Genomic DNA, 27,690 nt, shown 5'->3' on the forward strand with positions numbered 1-27,690 from the left:
AGTGTCAGGCAGAGTTGCAGTTTTGCACTATCTGGTGCAGTCACTTGGGCTAACACACAATTTCATCCAGCAGTCGCACTCCATGTATCCATCCCTGTGCCGCATTCAGGAAGTGAATTTCTAGCATCTGTTTCAGTTCATCCCACCAACTCTTGATTTCTACCCCCTCCCTGCCCCCACCACAGTCTGTAAGATGCCACAAGTGATGTCAGGATTGTGGAATCTGAAGATCTTGGGAAAGCATAGTTTTGCAAACAGTAGATGATGGGGTACCAATTATCTGGAGAATAAATATTATGTCCCTTTAATAGAAGTTTAATGGATGATTATATACCAGGTGATGTTGTTTGCCTCCATGCCATGAAAAGTTTGCACACATTAAGCTTTTGTTAAAGGAAGGGGACATTTTTTCTTAGGCTTGTTGGTAACTACAGTATGCCCTCTGCTTCCTCCCAGTCTGGCAGGCAATCTTTAAGAACCCTTTCCTGGAAATAAGTCCCACTGAATAGGCATAAGTAGGAGTCTGAATAGACCAGTTTAGGATTGCTTTATCAGTCTCGTGTCAAAGACAGCCAGCAGCTGGGGGTAGAAATTCCTGTCTGCCACCCAAGCAAGTTCAGTTCATCCAACCAGATTAATGTCTAACTAAAGACATAACTTAATGCCTTCTGTTCTAATTCTATGCATGTTTATGGGGATAAGCTCCACTGAGTTCAGTGGGGCCCACTTCCTAGCAAGCACACAGAGGACTGGGGCTGGCATGTGTGCATTTATGACTGCAGCATCAAGCAGTGATTTATACACAGTCTGGTGCCAGAAGCATAACTGTAGCTAAACAAACATGGATCTCAGCAGCAAAATAAGAGTTTGTTTTTATACCCTGTGTTTCTCTACCGGAATGAGTCTCAAAGTGGCTTACAATCACAACACACCTTGTGAGATAGTTGGGACTGAGAAAGTTCTGAGAGAACTGTGACTACCTGTGTTTCCCTGAAAATAAGACAGGGTCTTATATTAATTTTTGCTACAAAAGATGCGTTAGGGCTGATTTTCAGGGGATGTCTTACTTTTTTCCATGATTTTGCACCCTCCACATGACCAGATCAGCTGCTCCAGGGAATCTGTAACTAGGGCTTATTTTTGGAGTAGGGCTTATATTTCAAGCATCCTCCAAAAATTCCAAAAAATCATGTTAGGACAGTGATGGCGAACCTTTTGGAGATCGAGTGCCCAAACTGCAACCCAAAACCCACTTATTTTATCGCAAAGTGCCAACATGGCAATTTAACCTGAATACTGAGGTTTTAGTATAGAAAAACGGTTGGCTCCAAGGTGTGCATTACTCAGGAGTAAGCTTGGTGGTAGTCGGTGGCTTTGCTTTGAAGCAACTATGCAACGCTTCAAACGGGTGAATCACGGTCCTAGGAGGGTTTACTCAGAAGCAAACCCCATTGCCAGCAACCAAGCTTACTCCCAGGTAAAGGATCACGCTTTCCTGCTTCCCTTTAAAATCAATAGGGTTTAACAACGAGTTACCAGAGTTCCTTATACCGCTTCCCCAAAAAACTAGGAGGTCTTTAGGCTTAATTCTGCCAACAATCATCCAGTTTGAAATACTCACACCTCCATTATCATGACGAATTCTTTAACTCCCCAGCACCGCGATGCCCACAGAGAGGGCTCTGAGTGCCACCTCTGGCACCCATGTCATAGGTTCGCCACCACTGTGCTAGGGCTTATTTTCGAAGTAGGTTCTATTTTCAGGGAAACATGGTAGCTCAAGGTCACCCAGCAGGTTTCCTAAGGAAGAGCGGGGAATCAAACCCCGCTTCTCCAGATTAGAGTCTGCCACTCCTAACCCCTACACCACTAATTTACAATACTATTGATCCTGGGGTGGTCTTAGAGATTCTGAAGTCCCAGGCAAAATTCAGAATGGGGTCCCCTTTATTCCCACCCAACCCCCACTGAACAAAAATAAAGTGCCCAAGTTTTCGAAATGCACCTTCTATATTTTCCATCACCATTTTCTACCATTCCTACCTATCAGCCACAGTGACACATCCAGCATGGGGCCTTGAGAAGTTCCTACCAATCAAATGCTCATGTTCATGATGCTGTTCTGAGCTTCCTATCGGAGTTGGCTTCCAAATTCAGTTTTCAGTAATCAAGGTTCACATACTTGCACAGGCACTGACATTGCTGAATGTGCCAGTGTAACCCCCATGCTCAGAATGGGTTGACCCAGAAAGGGGTGGAGACTCAAAGCAGCAGAAGGCTGCAGAGCTCATGTAGTTTGGAGGAGACAAGGCTACCAGACTTGGACCTTGGTTTGTATAAGCCCTTAACACCTTGTTGAGGTAACTGCAAATGCTTGTTGGGGAAACCAGTAGCTGGGAAGGTAGTTGTTTTCTGTCCTTTTGCTATGTTGTAAATGTAAGCTGGAGCTTCTTATTGCTCTGCTCAGGGTTTTAATGCTCTTGTAATGGGTGATGAGTTCTTCCTGGAAACCTTTCTTATCAAGTTGAACTCCTGTTCACCAAGCCCCTTTGAGTCTTCTCTAGGAGCCAAACTCCAACTCTGCAAAGAAGAATTGGACTTGGCAGTATCAGTAGACTGTAAATATAAGGACTTGAAAATGCAACCTGAACAGGACCTTGAAGTGTGATGTTAAATGTTGATGTTAAATGTTATATGTTAAGAAAGTAAACCATTTTGTTTTTTTTTAATTTGTTGTTGCAAACTCATTCCAAGTTCTGCCCCACAGAACCCACAGATAGAGGTTACACCAGCTCAAGATTGTTTTATGGGGAGTGACATGGCTGTTCTGTTTTGTCTGTAATGTAAACAGATCTTAGGGGTTGCCAACCTCCAGCTGGTGGCTGGAGATTTCTCACTATTACCACTGTTCTCCATGTAACAGAAATCAGTTCACCTGCTTTGGAAGATGGACTTACGGAATTATGCACTATTTAAGTCCCTCCTCAGACCCCACCCTCTTCAGGCTCTACCCCACTATCCCCAGGTATTCCCAACCTACAGCTGGCCACCCTTATGGCCCATTCACACGTGCAGCCCTCTCTTGATGGTAAGTCCCCAACCGATCCTTTCTAAATTAGCCCACAATCAAGAGAAGGATCACATGTGAAGCAGCAAGTAAATCCGCACAAGATGGGTCTCATCAGCACTGCACAGTGCACACACCCGTGTCTGTTTATCTGCTTGACTTCTATGACACAACTCTAGGAGTATGATCCAAAGTCCGTGCTGGAAAATGACTCGAGGGGGCGCCGAGAGGAAAACGAGTGAGCAGCCCCCACTCCCCTCCCCTCTTGCAAAGGGTGGAGGCTGCTTAAGGCTCTTTGCGGCCAAGTTGAAGAGCCCGGGGCGGTCCGGAAACCCCGGCGCTCCTCCAGGCGAAAGAGGGAGCCTATAAAAGGCTGGGGGCTTTTCCCTCCTCTTTCGCTCCGAGCTGTCTCTGGGCGGGGAGGCGGAGCGACGCCTTCCTTGGCGCGTTTCTCTCCAGCCGGGCCGCCAGTGCAGGGACCCGACAGCGCCGCCGCTGCTGCTGCCCTCTTTCCTCCGCGCTCGCTGCAAACGCCATGGCTGTCTGGAGCGGCTCCGACGCCAACGCGGGAGGTTCGGCCCGGCCCAGCTTGACTTCGGTCTCGTCGGGGGAGCTGCAGAGCCTGCGGACGTGCAACTGCGAGCTGGCCGTCGTGCCCCTGCGGCAGCTGCTGCTCTTGCAGCCCGACTCTTTCCAGCTGAAGGGGGACACGGTGGCCGTGCTGAACCCGCCCAGCCGGCGGCCCAGAGGGGGCTTCACGGTGATCAGCGACGGCTCCCTTGTCGTGGACGGGCAGCGCCTCTGCCGCCTCACCGGCTACTTCAAGAGGTAACTCTGGACCCACCGGCTTCCTTTCCAAAAATGCCTCGCTTTTGTATGTTTTTTTTTGGGGGGGGGGGGATGTTTTGCTGGTAAGGTCCTCCCCGTTTGGTTTTTAGGGCAGGTGCATCCCCCCGCCATCACCGTACAAGTTTCACCCTCCGAATTCTACCTGTTGCGCAGCTGGGAAAAGGCACTGAAGTTCCTTCCTCCGGGAATACAGATGGAAATGGGTCCAAGCACCTCCGCCCTGACTACTTGGCCCTGAAGCGGGTCTGGCTCCTGGCAGCTCGCAAGCATCTGGTCAAACGTTTACTGGCTATTTTGGGGCAGTCGTGTGAAATGAGTGAGCCGTGGAGAAATGGGTAGGATGCTGGCTTAAAAAAAAAAAAGTAGTTCAATTCTTTGTAAATAATAGAAGTACTTTCCCTCTGACTGGTCAGACAGCCCTTTGGTGAATATTAAGGATGCTTTTGCTGTTTTATTTTTCCTAAGGCCGGTATTCTAAGATAGCTGTGTTTACCAAACCTTCTTTAGTCTACTGAATGAGGCTAATTCCCAGAAAAGTGGGTTTAGGATTGCACTGTTAAAACCAGTTCTAGAAAATGGAAGAGAGAAGGGCATAGCTAGCCCCACTGGGGAGAAAGGTGGGATGTAAGTGCAGTAAAGTAAAAACAAAACAAGTGAATGTGTAAAATGACTTTTTTCCTTCTTTTCAAATACATGGAGACTGGCAGAGGTTACTTGATGGTGAAGAGGTAGCAAGTCCAAAAGGTGGTGTGTTCCTAGTGGCACAAAAGCTAGTCCTAAAACCGGCTCTTGGAAAATCAGCATTGCCTGTTCTCCTTTGTGAGGTCTAGGAGAAGGGGGGTCCTTTGTGAAAAGAGGCCCTTTGCCTTACTGTCTTCAAGCTTTTCCAGCCATAATTTGACAACACGCTTCACTAGTTTGTGTGAATCCTACAAACATACTGCTGTAGTCATCCTGTCTTGATATTCAAGGTCAGTCAGTATCTGATTATCAGAGAGAGGATGGAAAAACACAGGGAATGACCAATTCCTTATTGTTATTGTTGATGATATTATAGCTGTTTCTTGTGGGCATCTGGCTAGTTCTGGATGGAAATGACTCACTGGAATGAAACTTCCCTTCCTGTTGTGGTTTGGTGGTGGTGGAAAGTTCTGTCAAGTCACATCTGACTTAATGATGACCCCATAGGCAGGGCTTTCAAGGCAAGAGACATTGGGAGGGTGGTTTGCCATTGCCTGCCCATTTGAAGGCTGAGAGAGTTCTGAGAGAACTGTAACTAGCCTACAGCAGTATTTGTGTCTGTAGATGTGCTGTGAGTGATCTGCATGGGCTATGTTTGCCCAAACAGCTTAATTTGATACCTCTTTAAATGGTGCGACCTTATGGAATGTTCTTGTTGATGGATCTACCTGGCACTAATACTCTTCAGGAACATTTTGCTTGTGGAAATTGTAATAGTTGTAAACTAACATGTAATATGAAATACTTTATCAACCCTTTAGATAAGAAAACATTTGTAAAGATTTCACAATTTCCAACTCTGCTCAGGTATGGATTGCCGCAACAAGGAACTTCAGAAAACTTATAGAAGAGTACAAAAACAGTGTTAAATTGAAGAGAACAAGTGCCCCATTAGCTAAATGTTTTATTGAAAACAATTGGGATACTCTGATTTTGTATTTTGGACAATGCAGAAAATAACTTTTAAAAATGAAAAGTTGCTGTTGAAAAAAACAGATTAGTTTGACTCCAGACACTGACATCTGAAGGGTTAAATATACCTCTGGAATTGCATCAGCACCTGTAAAATAGAGAGAGATTATCTCATCTAGGCACTAGAGCAGTGGTTCTCAACCTTCCTAATGTCGCGACCCTTTAATACAGTTCCTCATGTTGTGGTGACCCCCAACTCTAACATTTATCCATTTTACTGATGGAGAACACTCATGCAGAGACTCTTAGGCGACCCCTGTGAAAGGGTCGTTCGACCCCCAGGTTGAGAACCACTGCAGCAGTGGCGTAGGAGGTTAAGAGCTCATGTATCTAATCTGGAGGAACTGGGTTTGATTCCCAGCTCTGCCGCCTGAGCTGTGGAGGCTTATCTGGGGAATTCAGATTAGCCTGTACACTCCCACACATGCCAGCTGGGTGACCTTGGGCTAGTCACAGCTCTTCTGAGCTCTCTCAGCCCCACCCACCTCACAGGGTGTTTGTTGTGAGGGGGGAAGGGCAAGGAGATTGTAAGCCCCTTTGAGTCTCCTGCAGGAGAGAAAGGGGGGATATAAATCCAAACTCTTCTTCACTGCACTAGAACATAGAAGGGTCCTTTCATTGGCAACTTGCTACTGAACTTACATTTTTCTGTGAAAAACAACTGCAAGGCTAGTTAGTGTCAGGCCGCGCCATCCTTGGCCTGCCAGTGTGCACGTCCCAGCCCAGCCACAGCTGGGCTCGCTAGTGACATTCATTTAGGCATAAATAAGATTATTTAAATTTGAGCCAAAACCTTTTGGGTTCTGTCCAGTTGTATCTTATTTTTCTCACAAGACTTTTTTCATTCTCTCCCAAGCAGTCTCAAGGACTAATAAGCTCTAGCAGTTTTGTATATTGTACAACCTGTAACTTTAACGTTTTATTTGCTTGTAAAATCGTAACTAAATAACTATTTTGTTAAACTAATGTAATTACGAATTATATATTACAGGTTCACTTGAAGAAACTTCTTGGGCAAAACATGTAGGGAATTTTTATCTGATAATTTATATTGTTCCCCAAGGGCATATCTACTAAAGATGGCACCCAGGGCAAGCACTGCTCAGCGTTTAGCTGTGCCCGTGCAACTCCATGTGGAGTTGGGGGAGGGTCACAATTTAAGGCTGGACTTGGCCGGATCCAGCTGTAAACTGCAGGCTCTACCTCCGAAGCCTGCAGTTTGAAGCTGGATCCTGCCAGGCCGTAGTTGGATCCAGCTTTATATTGCTGGCTCTGCCTCTGAAGCATACATGGACTTTGGATGCGGAGCCAACTGTAAGAAGCTGGACCCAGCAAGGACAAAACCTTTAGTTCAAGGTTGTCTCTGCTTGGCCAGGTCGAGCTTTAATTGTGGGCTTCAAGGCGAAGCCTGCAGTTTAAAGGTAGACCCAGCCAAGCTGAACCTCAAACTGTGCACCCTCCCAACTCCCCATGAAGTTTAGGAACAGGGTGCACAGTTGAATGCTGGACCTGGGTCCAGCTTTGAACTGTGCCCCTGCCCCCCTGGATGTGGAGTTCGGGAGCTCAGTTTGACAATGGGGAGGCTCTAGGCTGCCTGACAACCCCCGTCAAGAGTGCCTAGGACATGAGCCTTGCCTGGCCCCAACTTTGGTATTCTTTGGTTTTTACCTATTTTGCACCATTGGCCTTGGTCTTATTTTTTATCTCCTGCCTGGTGTGTGATTCAGTGAGAGTTGCTGAAGTATATTGAAGAGGTCACCTTAAAGAATGAGGAGTTGTCCCCGCCCCTCCACTCCTCTGAAGCCTAGAATATTTGGAAATAATGAAATGCAATTGGGTGATACCATGAGGAAAAGTAACTTAAGAGCAAATCAAATTTAGAGTAAGATTGTCATCACTTTGGATTAGTATGTTTTCAAGCCGTTGAGTTTCTGCTTTTTAATTGCTTCAAAATAGTTGACCTGAAACCCCCATTTAGCAGCCTGGCTACTCTCCGGTAAGTGTGACTCTTATGTGACTCGGGGCTTAATGGCAGCTTGAACTCAGGACATGGGAATTAACAGTAATAAGTGTTTCAGTGGTGATTTACAGCGTCCAAAGCATCTCACATGTTTGTTAGTCCAATCCTTCAAGCTAGGCCAGCATTATCGTTTCCATTTTACAGATGAAGAATGGAAAGATGGAGATGTTCTGCTGGGCATTCAATTGAGGATTTTGTGGGCACTCTGCAAAGCACACTGGCTACTGGAAAGACACCTCCTCCCCCCCCCCCCCTGCGCTTCCTCCCCGTGTGTTTTGTGGATGGTCATGGGCTCATTAGAGTGAGAGATCAGTGAATTTTAGTGCATCATCTAGTTGTTGACCATTGATTAGTTTTAAATTATATGCTGGAATTTTGCATTATGTTGTTTTTAATGGTTTTTGTTAGCCGCCCTGAGCCTTTCTTGAGTGGGGGGAGGGTAGGATATAAGTAAGAAAATTAAACAAATAAACAAAGCGAGCTGAGTGTTGTGTGCTTTCAGCAAAATTCATAGCTGAAATTTTAAAAATCTGAGATTTCCTGGCTTTTTAAAAACCCTATCATGTGTCTAAGAGATAGGTTCGATAGTGCTCAGTCGTATCCAGTCCTAAGAAATGTGCATAGAGTTTTGGTCAGTATGTGATATCGTAATATTCCGTCATTCTAATTATTTTGAGACTACCTATCTGGTCAAGGAGTTGCGTTGTTGTGCAATTATAGCCAGATACATTTGTTGTGTCTGGGGTTAGAGGAAAAGGGCTCAAGAGCTATTGGGCCCATGTACTGGAGCTTTTGTTTTCATTATACAACAGTATTGTTTTCCTCATTCCTCAGAGAGAAGCAATGAAAACACTCACTGTCCCTTCTTACGTATAAAGTACACAATCTGATGTGTCATCCCAATCTATTGTTTATTTGAGGGGTGGAGTGGGTGTGCCATCTTTGGTTCAAAGAGCCCATTTCCCCTCCAGATTTTGTTTCTCTTTTCCCATAAGTGGAGACTTGGCTTCTTTGCAAAGATCACTGTGTGGATGGACTTCTTCACTGCAGGAACGAACAGATTGATTGTACCATGTTGTCCTTGAAGCAGTCCTTAGTAGGAAAGACAAAAAAAACCACCTTCTGGTGACCACCCTACACAGGTGCTGTTTGTAGACCTACAGCAATAGAACACAAAGACCCACTGGGAAGGAGGCTGTGCCTGACACAGTTAACTAGAGAAGGTTGGGAGTACTTGTAATTTAACTAAGTGTTAAAATTTGGCTTCTATTCTGAAAGGTCCTGTAAAAGATGATTGCTGCTGCTAGCTTCGGCTGATTCCTGTGTAAAAAAACACATTTCAAATGTTTGGAATATGAGGAAGAAACCCCTTTGCATCTGATGTTTTTGCAAGCTCCCAACTTCACACCAAATGCCTGGCTATATTGCATGTTTGGGGGAAATCCAAATTTAGTTAATGTAAATTATGCAGGAAGCTTTGAACACCTTAAACTCTTTTGAGAGAGAAGGATCTCAAAATGGGAGAAGAGCATCTTTTTTGGATCCTGAATTAATAACCGACTATGGAGTTTTCCACTACTTCCTGTAGTTCAATCTGTTTAGTGTTTCTGGAAGATAGCTAGCTTAGTACACTGATGCATACACAATGAAATAGTCTGTTCCTTTCCTCTCTCAACCCAAGTTCTGGTTTGGAACAAAGGGTATCAGTGCAATCTTAAACTGGCTTGCTTGGAACCATACTGAAATCAGATTACTCCTAGGAAAGCATTCTTAGGATAGCAGATATATAACTGCAGGTGATGTTGAGTGATCCTCACTCCAGCATACTGGTATATTCCCAAAGTCTTGCTACAGTCTTTATTATTTGCAGGTGTAAGTCACGTACATATTAATAACCTTGTCAGCCAAATCTGAGAATACTTAAATCCTGTAACTAGAGTGGTGAATGGGCAAGACAGATTTTCTGTTTGCAGAAAAATATGAAATCTAAAAAAAAAATGCTGGGGGAGGGGGGGTTAAAAACCTGAAAATGATTAAAGGAGTGGCTGTTGCTTTAAGCAATAGATTCCCTCAGTGGCTACTGCTAGACAACCATAGAATTCCCATCTGGGTTTCTGTGATTAAAAAGTCAGGGGGAAGGGGAGCATCATTTCCAGGCCTATTTTTGACCTTTGAGGGAGGACTCTTTGAGGCCTGATTATGGTTGCCACTCCAGGTTGAGAAATTCCTGGAGATTTTGTGGAGGCAAAACCTCAGTGAAATATAATGCCATAGAATCAACTCTCCAAAACAGCCACTTTCTCCAGGGGGATGGACCTCAGTTGTCTGGAGTTCAGTGATAATTCTGGAAGATTTCTAGGTACCATCTGGAGGTTGTGAGCCCTAGGCTTGACTGCAACTTTTGGGCAACGTGATACTACCCGACTTGCATGTCTCAACTAAGCCTGGCTCCTTGCTTCTATTCCAGACAAGCCACTTGATGAAAGCCAGTATCTAGTAGCAGAGCTTCAGACTAGAGTCCAGGAGACCCAGGTTTAAATGCTCATCTTGATGTGGAAGCTCAATAGGTGATTTTAGACCAGTCACATACTTTCAGACTAACCTACCTCACAGGGATTGTTGTGAGGATGAAAAGAAGAGAATAATGTCAGCTACATTGGTCCCCACTGTGGAGAAAGGTACGTTGTAAGTGAAGTAAATAATATAGCTGAAGATGGGAGGCGGATAAAAGGTAGGTTGGTGAATGGTTGTGAAGTAGAGAATGAGTCAAGGAAAGGGGACAGAATATGGAGATTGTTAAGGAGGTTACAAGGAAATAGTGTGGGAATGGGGATACAGGGGAAAGTAAGATGCCACCCTGGATAAAATGACTGTTTCAGAAAGCAAGATCTATGACATTAACCTATGTTGAGGTTGCTTCCTTCTAGAAACCTTTCCTTCATAAGGCCCCACCCTGAAATCTTAAGGTATTTTCCAGTCTGGAGCTGGCAACCCTAAGGGCAAAAGGATCTTTAGTTGGAAGTACTGTTGTGGTTTCAAGAGATCTCCAGCACCAACCTGGAGGTTCAACCGTAATGAAAGTGGGGCAGGTTGTTTAAAGGGTAACAATCTAAGCAAGCACTTGTATGCCTAATGGTATTCTCAGACCAGTGTGGTACAGTAACACCATTAGCCATACAAATGCTTGCTTGGATTACTTACCTGGAGGTTGGCAACCCTAGAGGGAGAGAAGGAAGCAGGAAAAGATGAGCCTATGGGGGATTTTAGGAAAGAGGAAGAATAAATAGAAGGAGAGGTTGAAATGAGATACCTCCCACAATCCCTTTGGGTTCTCATGTATATTCTGATCACAACTTGTCCAAATCAGAGTATACCTAAATCTGGTGATGGAGCTGAGAATGGGAAAGACAGAGAATATGAGGGTTGGGTAAGAGGAAATACTGAGGAGAGGAGATACAGGGGAAAGTGAGGTGCCCCCCAAGTCCTTTAAGGCCCTGTACACTGCAACTGGACCTGTCCCAGTCCCCTGCACCATACAATTGAGTTATTGTTTTCCTAGATAGAAGTTCCTGGGGGAGGGGGAGAGGAGAGGGAATGTTAAGGACAGAAGGGAATATAAAGGTTAGTTGGCTATTGGGTTGGAAGGAGAAGGAAGGGTAAGTAGAAAGGCTATAGGGGCTTTCAGGAAAGGGAAAATAGTAGGATAGGGGAAAATTAGATGACTCCTGCATGTCCTTGTGGATTCCTGCTTGAACCATAATATTAGTGTACTGGAATGAATGGGGCAAGGAGAATACATTGGAACAGACTCTTAACTTCAGAAGGATGGACTAAAAATACATGCATGATCACTTCAGCAAAGATTGCAGCGAACGATGGTTCACAAGATCCAAAGGTTATGTGAATTTCTCTAAGGGTAGTCTTTCCTGTTCCCTTAAAACTCAAGCACTGGAAGAAAGAAATCCATTAAGCATAAAACTCACAAGATTGAAACACCTGCCCAGTTACTACTTAAGTTTTCAGGTTGGAATACAAAATTTGCCCTGCCTTTCTATGTAACAGCGCCAAAAGCAGGAAGAAATTTGGGTTCCCTAGCCTTGCACTTATCAGCCAATCAACCAGTATTGATTTTAAAAACTATACATACACAATTTAAACATGGGCTAATTTGTGTCTTGCACATTGCTAGTTATTCTCTTTTTCAGAGAATAAATAGCTGACTGGTAGCCAGTACAATGACTCATGTGAGCATAGGTATTTGCTGTCCCACCCATTTCACTTTTCCTGTGTCTGTCTTGTATCCTGACATATTAGCTGTGGGTAATGAACAAATCTGACCATTCTATGCTCTTGTCTGCTGGCAGTACATGAATAATTATAGGAGTAGCAATAATAGCTGGAGGCTGGGTAGGGTGTTAGCCATTAAGTGAAATATGCTCTCTAAATGATAGAGCATGTGCAAGATTAGAACTTGCGTAGTGTGAAATTGAGTAAAATTGGTCTGGCAGAAAAACAACCTTGTTTTAAGAAACGTTTTAATGTGTTTATAGAGGTAGCTGTAATGAGTTTTGTACACGGGTGTTTAACTGATCTAATTACGTAAGCCAAGCCATGATTGCATCTCTTGCAACTTTAGAACCTCTTTAGCATTTTATGTTTGCTTCGACAAAGTCATGAAAGGAAATGCCAACAGTAGTAATTTTGAGACAATTTGTACATGTTTCTTATTAAACGGTTCTTGATGTTGGCTGGTGTGGCTTTTCTGGGCTGTTGTGTTTTGCCCAAATCTATGGCTGGCATCTTTAGAGGCATGTCATGGTAAGATGTGTTTCTCTCTGTGGCACACATTAGGTGAGCTAAAACTACCAGACTGTAGCCACACAGCCCCCAAAAAAACCAAACGGCCAGTTGATTCCAGCCATGGAAGTCTTCACCAATACAGTTCTTGAAATGTTTGAAACCAAGTCAACCTTTTCAATGACTACAGAGCTCTGATTTTGGTGCATGCTTTTAATATGCTTATAATTTCATAGAATTTGTAAATGATTGTAACATACGGTAATCTGCTGCATGATTGCTTGGGCAGGGATTAAAGGTATAGTCCAGTGATGGCGAACCTATGGCACGGGTGCCAGAGGTGGCACTCAGAGCCCTCTCTGTGGGCACCCGCGCACAGGGTTCACCTTGTGTGTGTGTGTGGGGGGGGGGAATCGCTCCCCACACACACATCTAGGTTGGCCTGGGCCATTGGACTTATGTGCGTGCACCTCAGCAAGTAGGGAGGACTCGGCTGGCAGGTCTGGTGCCTGTGCTCCAGGTGGCTGCTGCCCGGGGGGGCGGGGGGAGGCGGCAGAGAGGTGCAGAGAAACACATGTGGGACTTGCTGGAGGCTACAGCAGGCTGGCCCCTGCTCAAGGGGGTTGTTCAGGTTAATTTGCCGCATTGGCACTTTGCGATAAATAAGTGGTTTTTGGGTTGCAATTTGGACACTCGTTCTCGAAAAGGTTTGCCATCACTGGTATAGTCAGTTCCATGACCTTGTTTAACTTTTCAAGAGCAAAATCTGGTGCTATATTCTGAATTGCTTGTGAAATTCCTGAAGGACGCCTTTGTAATGCTGCATTTCCTGTAGCATGGCACCCTTCGTGCTGTTTGGGTAATGTGAAGGGCTTTGGATTGCATGAAAGAATCCCACCTTCTTGTCCTGGAAATAGGGGCTGGCATGGGAGGGGTCTACAGTGCGGCCTCTTCATATTATCCAAGTGGAGCAGAAAGCTCCTTCTTGTCAAGCGAGAGATGTCACACACATAGAGGATTGCTGTTGACTTTGATCCTAACCATGATACCTAAATAAGAGGACTCTAGATGTCTTTTAAGGATGACCTGCAGGGCAACAGAGTGGAAGAGGTTCAAATGTGTTTTATTGGGTCCCAGGGTGAAAGTGGTTTAAGATTGGCTAACCTAACCAAACTAGTTTAGTCAAACTGCTTGGCTAGAAACAAAATCAAGTTTGTCCTTTCTACTTCTTTGGAGCTACTCCAAAGTAAGTGGTTTGGGTGAAGTTCAAATTTCAGCTTTGCTGAAGAAGTAGTTCTGGAATGCATGGAGAAAGGGAAAAGGTGACACATCCTTAACCACATGTAATACTCATAATTTCATGGTGCTGTTTTTGTTTTTAACAAATTGCTAAACTGAAAAGGAGAACCTTCAGAACAGGGGATGTGGCAGTTTTCTGCCGAGTGATGCGGATTAACTACTTCACACATAAAAACGGGATTCTTTTCTAGACAAAGGTAATCCTGTCTCAGGTGTACTTTAACCTATTAACCTAAATGCCGCTTCAAGGTCAAAAAACGACAAAAGAATACAAAGTCTAGGTTGGTAAACTTTTTCTTAAACTCTCAGTTTTGCATTAAGGCCACAGTGTGTTATGAGACTGACAGAGTATTGAGGCTGTTAGCTTAAAGTGGTGGTGAACCTATGGCACTCCAGATGTTCATGGACTACAATTCCCATTAGCCCTGCCAGCATAGGGGGCTGATGGGAATTGTAGTCCATGAACATCTGGAGTGTCATAGGTTTGCCACCACGGACTTAAGGTCACCTGTAAAGAATGCAAGCTAGCTGAAATGTTCTTTCCAAATTGCTTTTTATGATGGCAGTTGCCTTCTCAGCCATTCTTTTCTTTGTGGAAGAAAATTTTGATTTTTGGCTTATATTGTAGAAAAGATGGAATCGTTTTTGGAGCAGTCTTTCTCTAAAACAGTATGAATTTCAGGGCAATATAACAGACCTGTTTTCCTTCTAGAAAGAGATCTGGTGTGTGTTTGTATTAGTTTGTTCCTTCTATAAATATACCGGTACATGTTAAACAAACATTGAGACTGTACAAGCAAGCACATAGGTATTAACTGTCAGTACAGTTTTTCCAATTCAAAATTATTTGCAAATGTCCTCAGCTCCAGACATTTTAGTTCTACTGTAAAACGCCTCTAGACAGAGGCGTAGCTAGGCCAGAGTGCGCCCGGTGCACACTCTGGCTTTTTTGCCCCCCCATGGCTCCGTGGCCCCCCCGCGGCCTCCCGCCCCCCCTCACCGCGCCAGCCCCCCCTGCAGCACCCCGTTCCACTTACTTTTAGGAAAGGAGCGGGCCGAAGAAGCCTGCGTTGCCTGGGCCTGGTGGGAACTGCATTTCCCACCAGGCCCAGGCAACGCAGACAGGCTTCTTCTCTGGGATGTTCCATTCCTAAAAGTAAGTGGGGGGGGGGTGCACCGTGCGGGGGGGCGGGGGGTGCCGCAGAAGGGAGGCTGCGGGGGATTTTTCTGCCCCCACGTGACCAGAATCGGTGCGCCTGGTGCGTTGCGCACACACATACCCCCGTCCCCTGGTGGCTTTGCCACTGCTTCTAGAAAGTGGGATGCACTCCAGAATAGTTCTGAAATAGTCTATTAACAGAGGGTGCTTTGTCCACCATGACCCGAAGAGTTTACTTTACCTATGGTGCTTCCATATTCTTTTTCTTGGTTAAGCTTTGACAACACTGCAAATAAATATATCGTTATTAATAGTTTTAAATTTTTTAATATTTATACAATTTGAGTTACCCTGTTGACTTCTATATTTCTGTTCATTTTTATGGGTGACTTTGTGAGACCATCCAGCTCTTCATTAAAGGGAATAATGAATACTACTTTACTCTTGACAATCTAATTTTTATTCTCCTAAACAGACATGTTGTACTCAATACCCACTATGACTACAAAAACTACCGAGAGACTATATTGGGCCGTCCGCTGGTATTCTTCATTAATGTTCGAACAAAATATCACTCTTCAAAAGGTATGTGTGAGTAAATCTCTTTTTAAAAAATGCATATGTTGAGATTGTTTACTTTTGACACTATATAGATCCTTGGTATAAACTGGTATAGTTGAATTCAGAACATTTATGCTTTTTAAGACAGCCAGGATGGTATACTGCAGGGGTCTGCAACCTGTGGCTCTCCAGATGTTCACGGACTACAAATCCCATCAGCCGCTGCCAATTGGCCATGCTGGCACGGGCTGATGTGAATTGTAGTCCATGAACATCTGAAGAGCCACAGGTTGCAGACCCCTGGTATAGTGGTTACGGTGTCACACTAGGACCTAGGAAACCCGGTTTTGAATCACTATTGCATTAGTCTGTACACCAGTGAGGTCATAACTGATTCCTCCCATTCCTGTCACATGAGTGGTGTTGTGGGCTTGAAGCTCTGTGGGACCCATACCTGGTCGCTAAAAGTGTATCCTGAGTTTGGAAAAGCAAAAGACCAGTTCTGTAAGGCAGATTTTTATATTCCACCCACAAGAATCACAACTTTCTTTACGATCAAAGGTAAGTGATTCAGCGTATAAGATCATAAAGAGTTGGAAGAGAGCACAAGGGCCATAAAGTATCAGCTCACCTAGTCTTATTTGTATCAATATGCATTAAAATAACTCCAAGCCTCTGTGACAACTGTAAAAACTAATGGAAGCATCAATAGAAGTTAACTTCACCAACTTGGCCTCCAAATGCTACTTGGGACAGGCAAGATTTGAACCCCTGACAAGAGCCATAATTATGAAGCCTGAGATCTTCAGGGAAGCTATTTCACATGCCTTGTGCATTTGCAGTAAAGACCCTTACTCCCAGCTGTTAATTTAACTATTTGTAATAAAGGCAAATGGAGCAGGACCTGATCAGAGGGTCTTAGCCACCATGGGGGTTCATTCTGGAAGCAGCAATAGCTAATATTTTTGTCCCAGGCTACAAAGAACTGTATTGAGAAGTTTAAATTTGTACCAATATTTTTTTGGCAAATCTGTAATTTGCTTAGATTTGAGTCCAGTATCTGAAACCTTATGATGCTAGTATGTAGCTTTCTAAAAAAAAGGTAATAACAATTTTCCCTTTATCATTAGAAAAAACGTATGCTTTGTTGGTGAACACTCGGCACCCTAAAATGAGAAGACAGATAGAGAATGGCATGAATGATATTATATCCTCTGTGTTTGGAGAAAGCTACAAACTTAAGGTGAGTCAGGCAAGGGATGTTAGAATGCGGAAGTTCGTTCTTTACACCATCATACCATTGTCCAACTAAATGGGTAAAGGACAGTGCTTTCTAGTTTAAACTTGTGAAGAGGTTCTTTTGCAATAGTATGTGCAGTCTCATAGATTCCCAAATACAATAGAAAAGTGAATGTATGAAGTACTGAATTACAAATCATCCTTTCCTCTTCGAAAAATGGTGCTTTTAGCTGAAGCTGATCAGTATGTCCCCTGACAGATGCTGCAATCAGCAAATAACATTATATTAGTGGTCCCTGGCCCAAAAGATGTCCAGCTGGCCTCTACTGGGGTCGGGGCTTTCTCAGCCTTGGCCCCTACCTGGTGAAACACTCTGTCTAGACTCGAGAGACTGAGGCCCGGCAAGACCTGATGAAATTCCACAGGGCCTGTAAGACAGAGCTGTTCCATTAGGCTTATGGTTGAGTCAGCTACAGTTGTACCGTTTGAATAACCTTCCTCTTCTCCTCTCCTCTACTGTTTATATCGGTGGGGTTATTTAATGCGTTACTTTAATGGAAATTGATTGTATTCACCATCTGAGTTTTTAACTTATTATTTATAGTTTTATGTTTTGATGTATTTTGATATGTTGGAAGCTGCCCTCAGCCTGCAAGGGGAAGGGCAGCATGTAAATATACCGGTAACTAAATAAATTACAATGTTGGCCTCTGTTGAAAATGCAGTGAATATAATTGTGGGATGGTAATATTTCATTCCATATAGGTGCAAATGTGCTACATTCAGCCTCAATTATTTTTGCTTGCACCACTGTAGCTTTGAGCAATGTTTCAGGGTATTCTGGGATTGTCGCCAAAAGAAGCATTAAAACTGGCTTTTAATTTCAGGCAGAATGTGAGGCATTGAACATGTTTTCTTTTGTGTGTTTTTGTAATTGTGAAACCTGGACTCTAGTAATTTAATACTGCACAGACCCATTTTAGGATATTTTAAGTCTTTTTTTTTTTCATTTATAAGCCATTACTATTTATAAGCCATTCGTTTATAAGCCATTAGAATTGCAATCCAAATACTAGTAAAACTAGTAACAAAACTCTCAGGTTCATTAAGGGAGCCAGAATACAGTGTTTTTCCTCTGTGTAGTACAGATTAATTAGTCTGACACCCAAATCTTTGCTGTTTTTTAACTAGATGCTTACAAACAGAGATTACAACATTTTAAACATATCTTAATTTCTCTTTTTTACAGTTTGATTTTCAAGACGCTGTAAAGAAATTCTTTCCTTCAGGAACCCACCTGGTTAATGGAGAAAACTTGAGCTTTTCCTACGAGTTTAAATCTGATGCTTTATTTGATTTCTTTTATTGGTTTGGGATCAGCAAAAACACCATCTCAATGAAAGGGAAAGTTCTTAATTTGTCAAGTACTAATCCAGAGAAGAAGGAAATGATAATGAAGTTTCTGGATAAAATGAGCGAACCTAGTCTACGTTCTAACAGCTTTTCAGACAGAAAGTTTAGTGTTACCTCCAGAAGTAAGTTGATGCTTTATCTGTTACATGCATGACAAGTTTCGTAAAGCATTTGATAAAAGTTAAATTAAGAGGAACAGATAACTGCAAACGGTAAAAAATGAAGGACTTTTTGTGCTTTTGGATGTAATCCTGTTCTCATATGCCACTTGGCTGTATGCATCTTGTAAACTGTGTGGAATGGTGAATTATTTTTAATTATATTGTTTTACTAAAGTTGCAATCTTGTGCGTGCTTATCTGAGAGTAAAACCCACTGAATAGAGGAGGATTTATTTATGAGCGAACTAGCATAGCCTAGGGCACAAACTCTGTGTTCTCTTGCATTTTAAGGATTTAAGAAGTCAGTCTTTAAAGACTTCCTTTTGTATTTCGTCACTTTTCTTTGCATCCAGCATTCAATTTGCTCTTGATCCTTGCTGCCATCACTCCTCTTGAATTTATGGCCTTAGTTTACAAACCCTGCCTTCTAGCTGTTGCTGCTTTCAGCCATTCATGCTTTTCCTCTTGCTATCTCTTCTTCCCACCTTTCTGCAGCTTCAAGAAACCTCAGCTTTTATATCTGTAGGTCTCCTTTACCGAATCATTTCAGTCTCTGCTGCTGCAAGGAAGAGTGTTTCCAGCTAAAGTTACACACTTACGCTCCCAAGAAACCGTTTTAATTTCTTAATAGACTGTGAAATATTTTCCATGCTAATTTTTTTTCCAAAGTAATATTTGCTCACAGCCAAAGGATGACTATCCTGCATGCATCACTTCCTACCAGGAATAACCATTTGAGGCCACTGGGGAAAGTCCAAGTGGGCTGAGGCCTGGGTATCTTTCCCTACTCAGAGGCCACCCTGATCCCAAGGGAGCCCTGAGCAGGCCTGGTGGAAGTCACATTGGCCGTGTGGGAGTTGCTGTGAGTCAGTGAACCTCCCCACTCCAAGGCAGGCAGGCAGAAGGCAGTTCCTTCCTCTCTATGTGTGGGTGGGTGGGCGGGGGGGGGGAGGCCAGAGGGGGGGCCCTTTTCCGTGGCTGTTCTGGCTTTTCATTTACTGAAACCTGTGTTAATTTTGTTCATCCTCTTGTAGCTTCAGTAGACGACGTGTTCAACAGCAGCTTGACGCCTCAGTCAGTTTTTATGGAGTCGCCTTTCACAGTCTGGACAATTTCAGCAGTTCAAGAGTCTGAAGACTGACTGAATAAAGTAGTCAAGTTTGCATAAATGGAAGAAATGCATTGGAGGATGAAGGGATACATGTTGGTCGAACCATATTGCAGAAGCACAGGGAGTTACCAGAAGGAAATTTTGTTCTTTCATTTGCTGCCTAAAATAGAAGGCTTTTGTATTTCAGCCCTTTTCCTTGCTTGAGCAGAAATCTTCACTGATTCTTCATATGGCACTCCTGGAGTTGACTCTCAGCATTATAAACTGTTTGCCCATTGCCGAGCTTTTTCAGGAGAAGCTGTTTCACTTGAATACAGATCCAGAGAACTGATTAGAGTGGTTAGAATATCCATTTTCAAGTTTTAAATTTATTCTTGAAATTGTAAGCTGTAATCAGCTTATTTAATTATTGCTAGAATGCTCATCATTGTGACTGATACTGGCTTTTAAAAATATTGAATTCCTTTAATAGCCTTTGAAAAAATTCAGTTCAAATATTACAAACTAAATTTACTACAGTCTTTAAAGTAGTGCAGACTGGTGGTTTGAAAGAACTGTTTGACCCAAGCACTGTTTTGTTTAATAAAATGTATGAATTTTTCACAAAACATTACAACAAAACAACAACAAAAAGGATACAGGGGAAAAGATACTAAGTACACAAACACAAAATAGATGGATCTGCACTGATTATCAGTTGTATTAAAAGAAAGTAAAGTACAATCAAAGATTTTTTAAAATCTTGAAATTACCCAATCTTTTCTGCAATCACATAAAAACCCCCAGATCTGGTCCAAAAAAACAAAACTTCTTGTAAACACTCTCTGCAAAGTAAAGATCAATTAATAAGCCACTGAAGTCTTGATTTTTACAAATCGTGCCTCTGTGAGAATATGCCATATTCCACCGGTACTACAGGCTAGTTTGTACTCATCTTGTGTTTCAACCTAATCATGGCAATTCTTATATGAGTTTCTTTTTAAAAAAAAATCTCATGATAGCATATAGTATTTTCCGATTTTCTGGCAACTCCTCTCTTTGCTATTTATATCTCAGGAGATCAGTGGAGTGGGTGAAAGAGGAAGCTTTTTGATCTAAGTCGGCTTTATATTCTCCTGTTGGTTACCTTGGTGTCGGTGCATAATGCCATCCTGTCATACAGGGTAGTCAGTGCCGCAAGAGGTCTATCTAATTGCCCACACCTGTTCTTCTGAAGTTAATGGCATCATTGTGTTTGAAAGCAATGGTAAAACCAGACCAATCAGTGTGTCGCTTATTTAGCTAAGCCTTTTTTGGGTATGTGTTGAGATGTGACATTGTGGCCTGAGATACAACCACGGTGATGGAGTGCCTGCCTTAGAAAATCTCAAGTTCTTCCTTTCAGCTGTAGTACTCACACATATTGCCCTCTTTTTCCTATGCTCGGTGGTAGTCTGTACAATACACATACTGTAGTATGGATTTTCATGAGTACTAAATTTCTCCTAACATACACATTGCTATGTTTACAAAGATTCTACTGTCCCAAGAGCAAATGGCCTAATTTACTTCTTTGATTCTGCTCTTTTAGGACTTGTCACTTTCACTGGGGTGTGGGAAATACCCTGTGCATGAAGGAGGGCTATGCGCCTGGGAACAAATGTCCAAAAAGAAGGGATATAATTTGGAGCATATATAAATGCAGACTATGACTTTGAGATGAATGATCTTTGAGTCTAAAATAATTTTAACTTCTGATGTAGTAAGAGGTTCCATACTAAAACTCAGTAATGTATTTGCATCTTCCAAACTGGAACAGGTAACATGATGTACAGAAATAGAAATTTTTACAGAGGACATCTTAAACTTTCCCTGTTCCATGCCGCATCAACACCATTTTTGTATAGCTAAAGGACATGGAAATGCTTGCCTTATATGTCTTGAGGAAATGATGTTTAGTGTAACTGTATTAAGGTTATTACTGTAAAGGAGTTTTTAAAAACTACTACTTTAGCCTTGCTTGTCAGGAGAATAGAATGCATATGAGTGGAAAACATGAATCCAGGAACAATTGTGTTCATTTTTTTCCATGATCCTATTGAATGCATTTAGAATATTTTAAATATGTAAACATTTTTGAAAATTACTTGGCAAAGTCACTTTATAAAAAAAAAGTAGCCTATTCGGTGCCTTGTGTTGAAAAAAGTCAATAAAAGGAGATTTGGCATAGATGTCTTTTTTGCTTTCCTTCATTGACAGTGCTGCAGGTAGCCACATGGGATGTGCTAAAGTGTTAAATGATTCATAAAGAGTTGATGCAATTCATAAAGAAGGAACTAGTAGGCAACTAGTAGTGTTCAATATATAGGCACCTGTTGCGCTGCAAACTGTAATCAACTGTCTATTCAAACAAGAGGACATAAGTAGCTTTCAAGACATCAGCTGCCAACACCCTTATGAAGATTTGCACAACAGTCTCCAGGTGTCTAAGGCTGTGAGTTTGAATGACTGCTGACTTATGATTTGGTCCAGGTGAAGTGAGCCAAAAGCAGTGCTGTTCAAAGAGGGTGGGGGGTGGGAGGCGTCAAATCTTACTTGATGTGCCATGGTCCTCAGGCATGCATAAACTGCCTCTTGGATTCCAGAAGTAGAGTGAGTCATGCCTCTAAAATGTTGTTATCTCTAAAATTAAAGACTTAGAGGTTCTTCTCCAGCTTCTTAGAATAACTGAGTGCAAATCTAGCCTGAATGGAATTAAAACTATGTGATAATTGAATAAGAGGAGGAACCTAGCTAGCTTGCAGTGGCAATGGTAAAGACGCAAGAGGCTCACAGGAATGCAAATACAATTACAACCAACCTTGGTCAAAATTAAGTTGTGGTCAAAAAGACCTTAATAAAGAGTTTAATGTAATGCAACAATTGTCTCACTGTGTTTCACTAATACATACATGTAAGAAAACATGCATGAAAACAACCTGTGTGTAATACACTGCGCTGAGAGTAAAATGCAACTTATGAGAATCCTGCACAGGGCTAGAAGAAAAACAAAAACGTTGACATGAAGTGTATACAGTTCCTTAGCTGGGAAACTGGTTCCCTGCAATGCACTTATTATAATTAAGATGAAACATCTTGCAATTTTAAAATACAAATCACTGTGCACTTACAATTGGGATGAAACCCCCTTGCAATTTGAAAGTACAAGCCACAGTATAATCCTTTTCAGATTTTAACACTTCACAGTAACATGTTTTTATCAACCATAATGCGTAAGCATTAAAATATAATTATTCCTACAGATGTGCACATAGGTTTCACAACAATAGCTTCATTGGGGAAAGTAAATAAATGCAAGCTGGCTTATTTCCCGGGAAAAATCCTCCTGATGGCCCAACCTGTTTTGCTGAAATAAAAAAAACCATAGTAATTAACTGTTAAACTGCAGCCATTCAATACCCCATTGTTATCAATATTTCTATGTCAACTTACTTACCCTCAGTGCTTATCATATGATGTAGTGTGATCTCAGCATCTTGCTGCAACACACCATTTACAACGTGCTAGTGGCATCCAGAAAAAGACATGCAAGTGCCTGATTATTTAAAGGTGTAGGCTCCAATTAATATGTTAGCAGGTCCAAATGTTTTATTAAGCAATTGTATGTAGAAATATTTACCCAGATTACAAAAAACAACCCCAGTGTTTTACCAGGCTCATGTACATAATGATGTTTGCATGGTTAGAAAAAGCAACCCAACTCTTATTTGCAAATTAAGTCTATTACGTTCCAGCGTGTTGAATACAAATCTCACTTCCTGCTGTGGAGAAATTCTTGAGTCCACATAATCATATTTAATCGATTTCAGAGTTTATAACACCAAAAACTGAAAGTCATCCTCAGAATGGCTGACCTGACAAAAATGTTGAACAACATTTGCACCTGCTAACATATTAATTACCCATCAATTACCCAGGTCTCTTGAGACCCCTCTTACTGACACATCAAAGCGCAAATAGGGTGTATTATGGAATGTTCTGTATTTGGTTTGGATAATTGCATCATGTTTAACTGTTTTGAGAAACTATGATGCCAAAAGCTATATTTAAATAACAGATTAAGTTGTATTTGCATGATGACTAAATACTGTGCTGGGCAAATGTAGTAACCAGTGGAATCTGTTCTCCGACAACTGTTCACCAGGAAGCAAGCTGATACATCCTGTCCCAATAAAAACATGTTTTACCATAGTGCAGTGAAATATTGCAAGAACTATTTGAGCCACCTCGTCTAAAGGATTAGTTCAGTATTAATCAGTCTTCCTGATGGACTGCCCAGAATGAGACATTCCACCACTATTCCATTACTACAGTGTGCCACACAGGATCCAGAAACATCAGTAATTAATATTGTACAACGTAAAAATATCTTACAAGCCTAATAGCCATCAGATCAGCTAGAATCAGTGTGACTATAAGGCATTTACAGACTTGTGTATTAAAAAAAATTGAGAGCTTAGGGAAATTGTGTTTTGTGGAAGGTAACATGGTATTGATTCTTAGGGTAGCTGATGAGGATGCAGTAAATGTAAAGGGTGGGAAAGTGTAGGGTTAGGGTTATGAATGGCACCAGGCTTCTGTAGCAGATTGGCTGGGTGTGTGCCCTGTTCTGGTGGCATGGAGGAGACCAGTATAGTCATGGCTACAGCCTGCATTGGGAGCCCTGTCAAGCTACTGGTTGATAGTGCCACCAAAATGGCACCCTCTTCTTTAGGGTGCCTGAAGCAGCTTAATAGGAGAAATGGCCCTGAAATTAGCTGAAGTAGAGAAACAACACATACAAAGATGGGGAAATTGCTAAAGAATGTAACAGCAGTACTCTGCCAAGTAGTTTATGGGGGCTGCTGAGGGGAAAAGTACACAGAAGTAAATTTCCTTTATCCTTTCTGCCCTCCCTAAGGAGCCCAAAACAAAACATGCTGAGGCAGAATAGACTTGGTTAAAAATAGGAAGTGCTGTAAGAACAGAAATGTTAAGATTCAAATGGTGGTTTACTGTTGAAAGTGTATTTTTTTTAAAAAAGCATTAAAGAACTCTTTCAGTTCAGGATAGCAAATATTGTGTGGACTTGAGTTTTGAATTCTGGCATTAATATGCACATTGGTTCAAATTGTAAATGACTGCAACACTGACAGATACAGCCACAAAGAAACATTCCTAATACTTCACAATGCTGCTGGAGGTCCTTATGTTATTTTTTTAAAAAACTCCAAAGAGGATTTCTATTTAACAGACAGCAAGTCCTAATGAGTCCTGCTAGATGTCAAAGTTTGATGGTTATAATGCTTTTTCCATCACGAGGGTTTGTCAGAGATGCAGCCCAGGATGGATCTAGCAGCATCTGGAAAATTAACTTTCATGAGTACAAGCTTGAGAAAAATGGCCTCATTTAATCCGGAATAGTAACATTAAACCAAATGAGGCAGAATCAAAATGCTCATGGATATTAACAGCAGTAAAATCAGGTCAATGGATTTCATAATTGAAATTGCACAAATTCTTGGCATACTGTGTGTTTCATCATACTTTCATTTCTATGTTTACTGTCCTTAGATGCATCTTCTTAAAATCTAATTTAGGCCCTTTCTCAAGAGTTCTAGAGTAACAAATTCAGGTACACCCAGTGGTGGGATTCAGCAGGTTCGCACCACTTCGGCAGAACCAGTTGTTAAAATGGTGCTTGTAAACAACCATTTGTTAAATTATTTGAATCCCACCACCGGAACTGGTTATTAAATTATTTGAATCCCACCACTGGGTAAACCTGTGTGCTGTATGGCTGCTATTGGCATGTCCTTGAAACAAAGCAACACAGATGTTTTATGAGGTAAACAGGCACGGGTTTCTTAATCTGAACAAAGATCAAAACTGCTTTAGTGGTTTGTCATTTCAAACTTGCGGCCACACTATCTTACCCTATATAATTCACTAACATGCAAATTGTCCCAAAAATGAACTCTCAGCCAATGTCCTGCTTGCCTATTGGTTGAGGGTTCGTCATGCAAGGGTGCACCAGCGCATTTGCCCACCCTGCCGGCACATCTGGCAAAGGGAGTTGCATTGGTGTCCAATTGTATGCTGGCACCAGAGGGGGTGGGGTGGGCCAGGGCATTTCTGGGGGAGGAGCTGACGATAGTTGGTTTCCATCCAGGTTTCCATCCAGGCCACAGCCAGTGCCCTAGACTTACACCACCCCAAAGGGTGATGTAAGTCCATTTAGTCCTGTGGAGGGCTTTTTGCTGGTCGGAGAGGTTTGTTGTTTTTCCTGCATCCCTGTGCCACCTGAAAGCCCTCTAGAGGTGGGGAGGGGAGTGTGTAGTAATGGTGCCAAATCCTGGCACTTTGAGCTGTAGTTGGGGCTGCCCGGGCAATATCCTGCTCCTTCTCCAAAGTGTCTCTCTCTCAGCTAGTGATTTAGCTAGGACCCCCCCCCCCTCTCTATCCTCTTTACTATCAAGTTCTGGGGAAAAAATTATCTACACTTTAAACAGAGCCCTGTTGTGCATAGCGTTAAGCTGCAGTGCTTCAGTGAAAGCGCTGCTCATGATCTGAGTTTGATCTTGTCAAAAGTTGGTTTCAAGTAGTCTGGTGAAGGTTGACTCAGCCTTCCATGGTCAGTAAAATGAGTACTCAGCTTGGAGGAGGTAACACATAGATGACTAGGGAAGGCAATGGCAAACAATCCCATAAACATAGTCTGCCTAGTAAACGTAATGTGAAGTCAACCCATGGGGTTAGTAATGACCCAGAGTTTTACCTTTTAATCTGTGCTTTTGTCAACATTTTACCCATTCAAGGTCACTTTTAAAGTGTGAACTTTAAAAAAAAGTGGTCCATGTGATATATGTAGTACCTCCATGACTTTTTACATCAAAAGGGAATATTGATAATAATTTAGAGCCACACGTGAGTCCATGGCAGAACTAGAATTTGAATCTGAGCCTACACATTGTTAATTGAGGGGCTGTGATGATTCTTAGAGAAGGGTAAACCAAATTCAATATATTGAGGTCTAGTCCTTTAGCTCAACAGGGATGGAAGGTTGGGAACACCCCTGCGCTAGCTGTATGAGATTTAGGTTGAGCTTTATCCTTGTATTTGTTTTGTGCACAGTCAAAGCCAAAGGGCTCTTTGTTTCTGACTTGCAGGCCGGTGGATCCAGGACATGCTCAGGATTTGTAATATTGTGGGTCCCTCCCCTGTTGTATTTATATTGTACTTCATTAGCCACTTATGTGTTTCAATTTCTTCTGCTCAAGACATTCCTGAAGATTTGGAAGCGGTGCCTGGGGAGGGCAGAGTTTGAGGTGGGGGCTCAGCAAGGATGAGATGCATCTGAGTAGGTATTTTCCAGGATACAGCCTGGTCCACCTATCAGCCTACCAGCATGGCCAATTGGCCATGCTGGTAGGGGCTGATGGGAATTGTAGTTCCTGAACATCTGGAGAGCCGCAGGTTCCCTACCCCTGCACTAGAGTTTACTCTCTCAAACTTTCAAAGGTAAAACTTTCATTTTAAACCTTCAATCCTAAAAAAATACAGCAAGAGAAAGACTGATAAAACCATAGATACACAAAGCAGAGAATAAAATGTTAAGTAAAAAATTGTTGCTGGCTTTTTTAATTTCCAAAAGGAAATCTGCCACTATCACACAAAAGGATGGATCTGGATTGGGCAGCTAGTAATCTAAATAAATCAAGGAATTGTTCCAGATTCAAGGAAATCAGTTCCAAGTATGTGAGTCTTATTCCTTTATTTGTAACTGATCTCCCTGACTTATCTAGATTACTTTACTTGCAATTTTTTACTTAACATTTTATTTGCTGCTTTTATCAGTCTTTCTTTCCCTTGCTGTATTTTTAACTGTTTATTATGCCAATAAAGGCTTGATTGAAGGCTCAAACTGCCATTTGCAGCATTGCAGGCGCAGCCTGTAGTCTGGAGATGAACTGTAATTCCAAGAGATCTTCAACCTCTAGCTGGAGGACGGTCGCAACCCGAAAGCCGTTTTGAATAAGAAAAACACAGTGATAAATACCATCAACCCCCACGTTGGAAATACGCCCCCATGTTGCAGTTTGGGATGAAAGGAGAGCTCCTCCTGGATCTGAAATGCCAGAAGGCACAGCTTATGACGGCCCCTTTGGCTTTGGTCACTCATCCAAAAAAACAAAAGCCACCCTCTGGTGAAAACCACACTGGCCAGCTGGGTCATAATAACAAGCTTGACACCCGGGCAACCAGGCAGCAGCATTATCCATTA

The 27,690-nt window shown here is 42.4% G+C and overlaps 1 protein-coding gene across 1 annotated transcript; it reads left to right on the top strand.

Annotated features, from left to right (window-relative positions):
- The first annotated feature begins 3,378 nt into the window (after positions 1-3,378).
- Positions 3,379-21,596, top strand: MEDAG (mesenteric estrogen dependent adipogenesis). Its single transcript, XM_048495067.1, has 5 exons — positions 3,379-3,895; positions 15,380-15,489; positions 16,596-16,708; positions 17,954-18,239; positions 19,312-21,596. Exons 1-5 carry the CDS (start codon positions 3,603-3,605, stop codon positions 19,416-19,418), a joined length of 909 nt encoding a protein of 302 aa, XP_048351024.1. The 5' UTR covers positions 3,379-3,602; the 3' UTR covers positions 19,419-21,596.
- Positions 21,597-27,690: the final 6,094 nt, after the last annotated feature.

Source organism: Sphaerodactylus townsendi, linkage group LG04 (genome assembly GCF_021028975.2).
Source record: "Sphaerodactylus townsendi isolate TG3544 linkage group LG04, MPM_Stown_v2.3, whole genome shotgun sequence".
Lineage (NCBI taxonomy): Eukaryota > Metazoa > Chordata > Lepidosauria > Squamata > Sphaerodactylidae > Sphaerodactylus > Sphaerodactylus townsendi.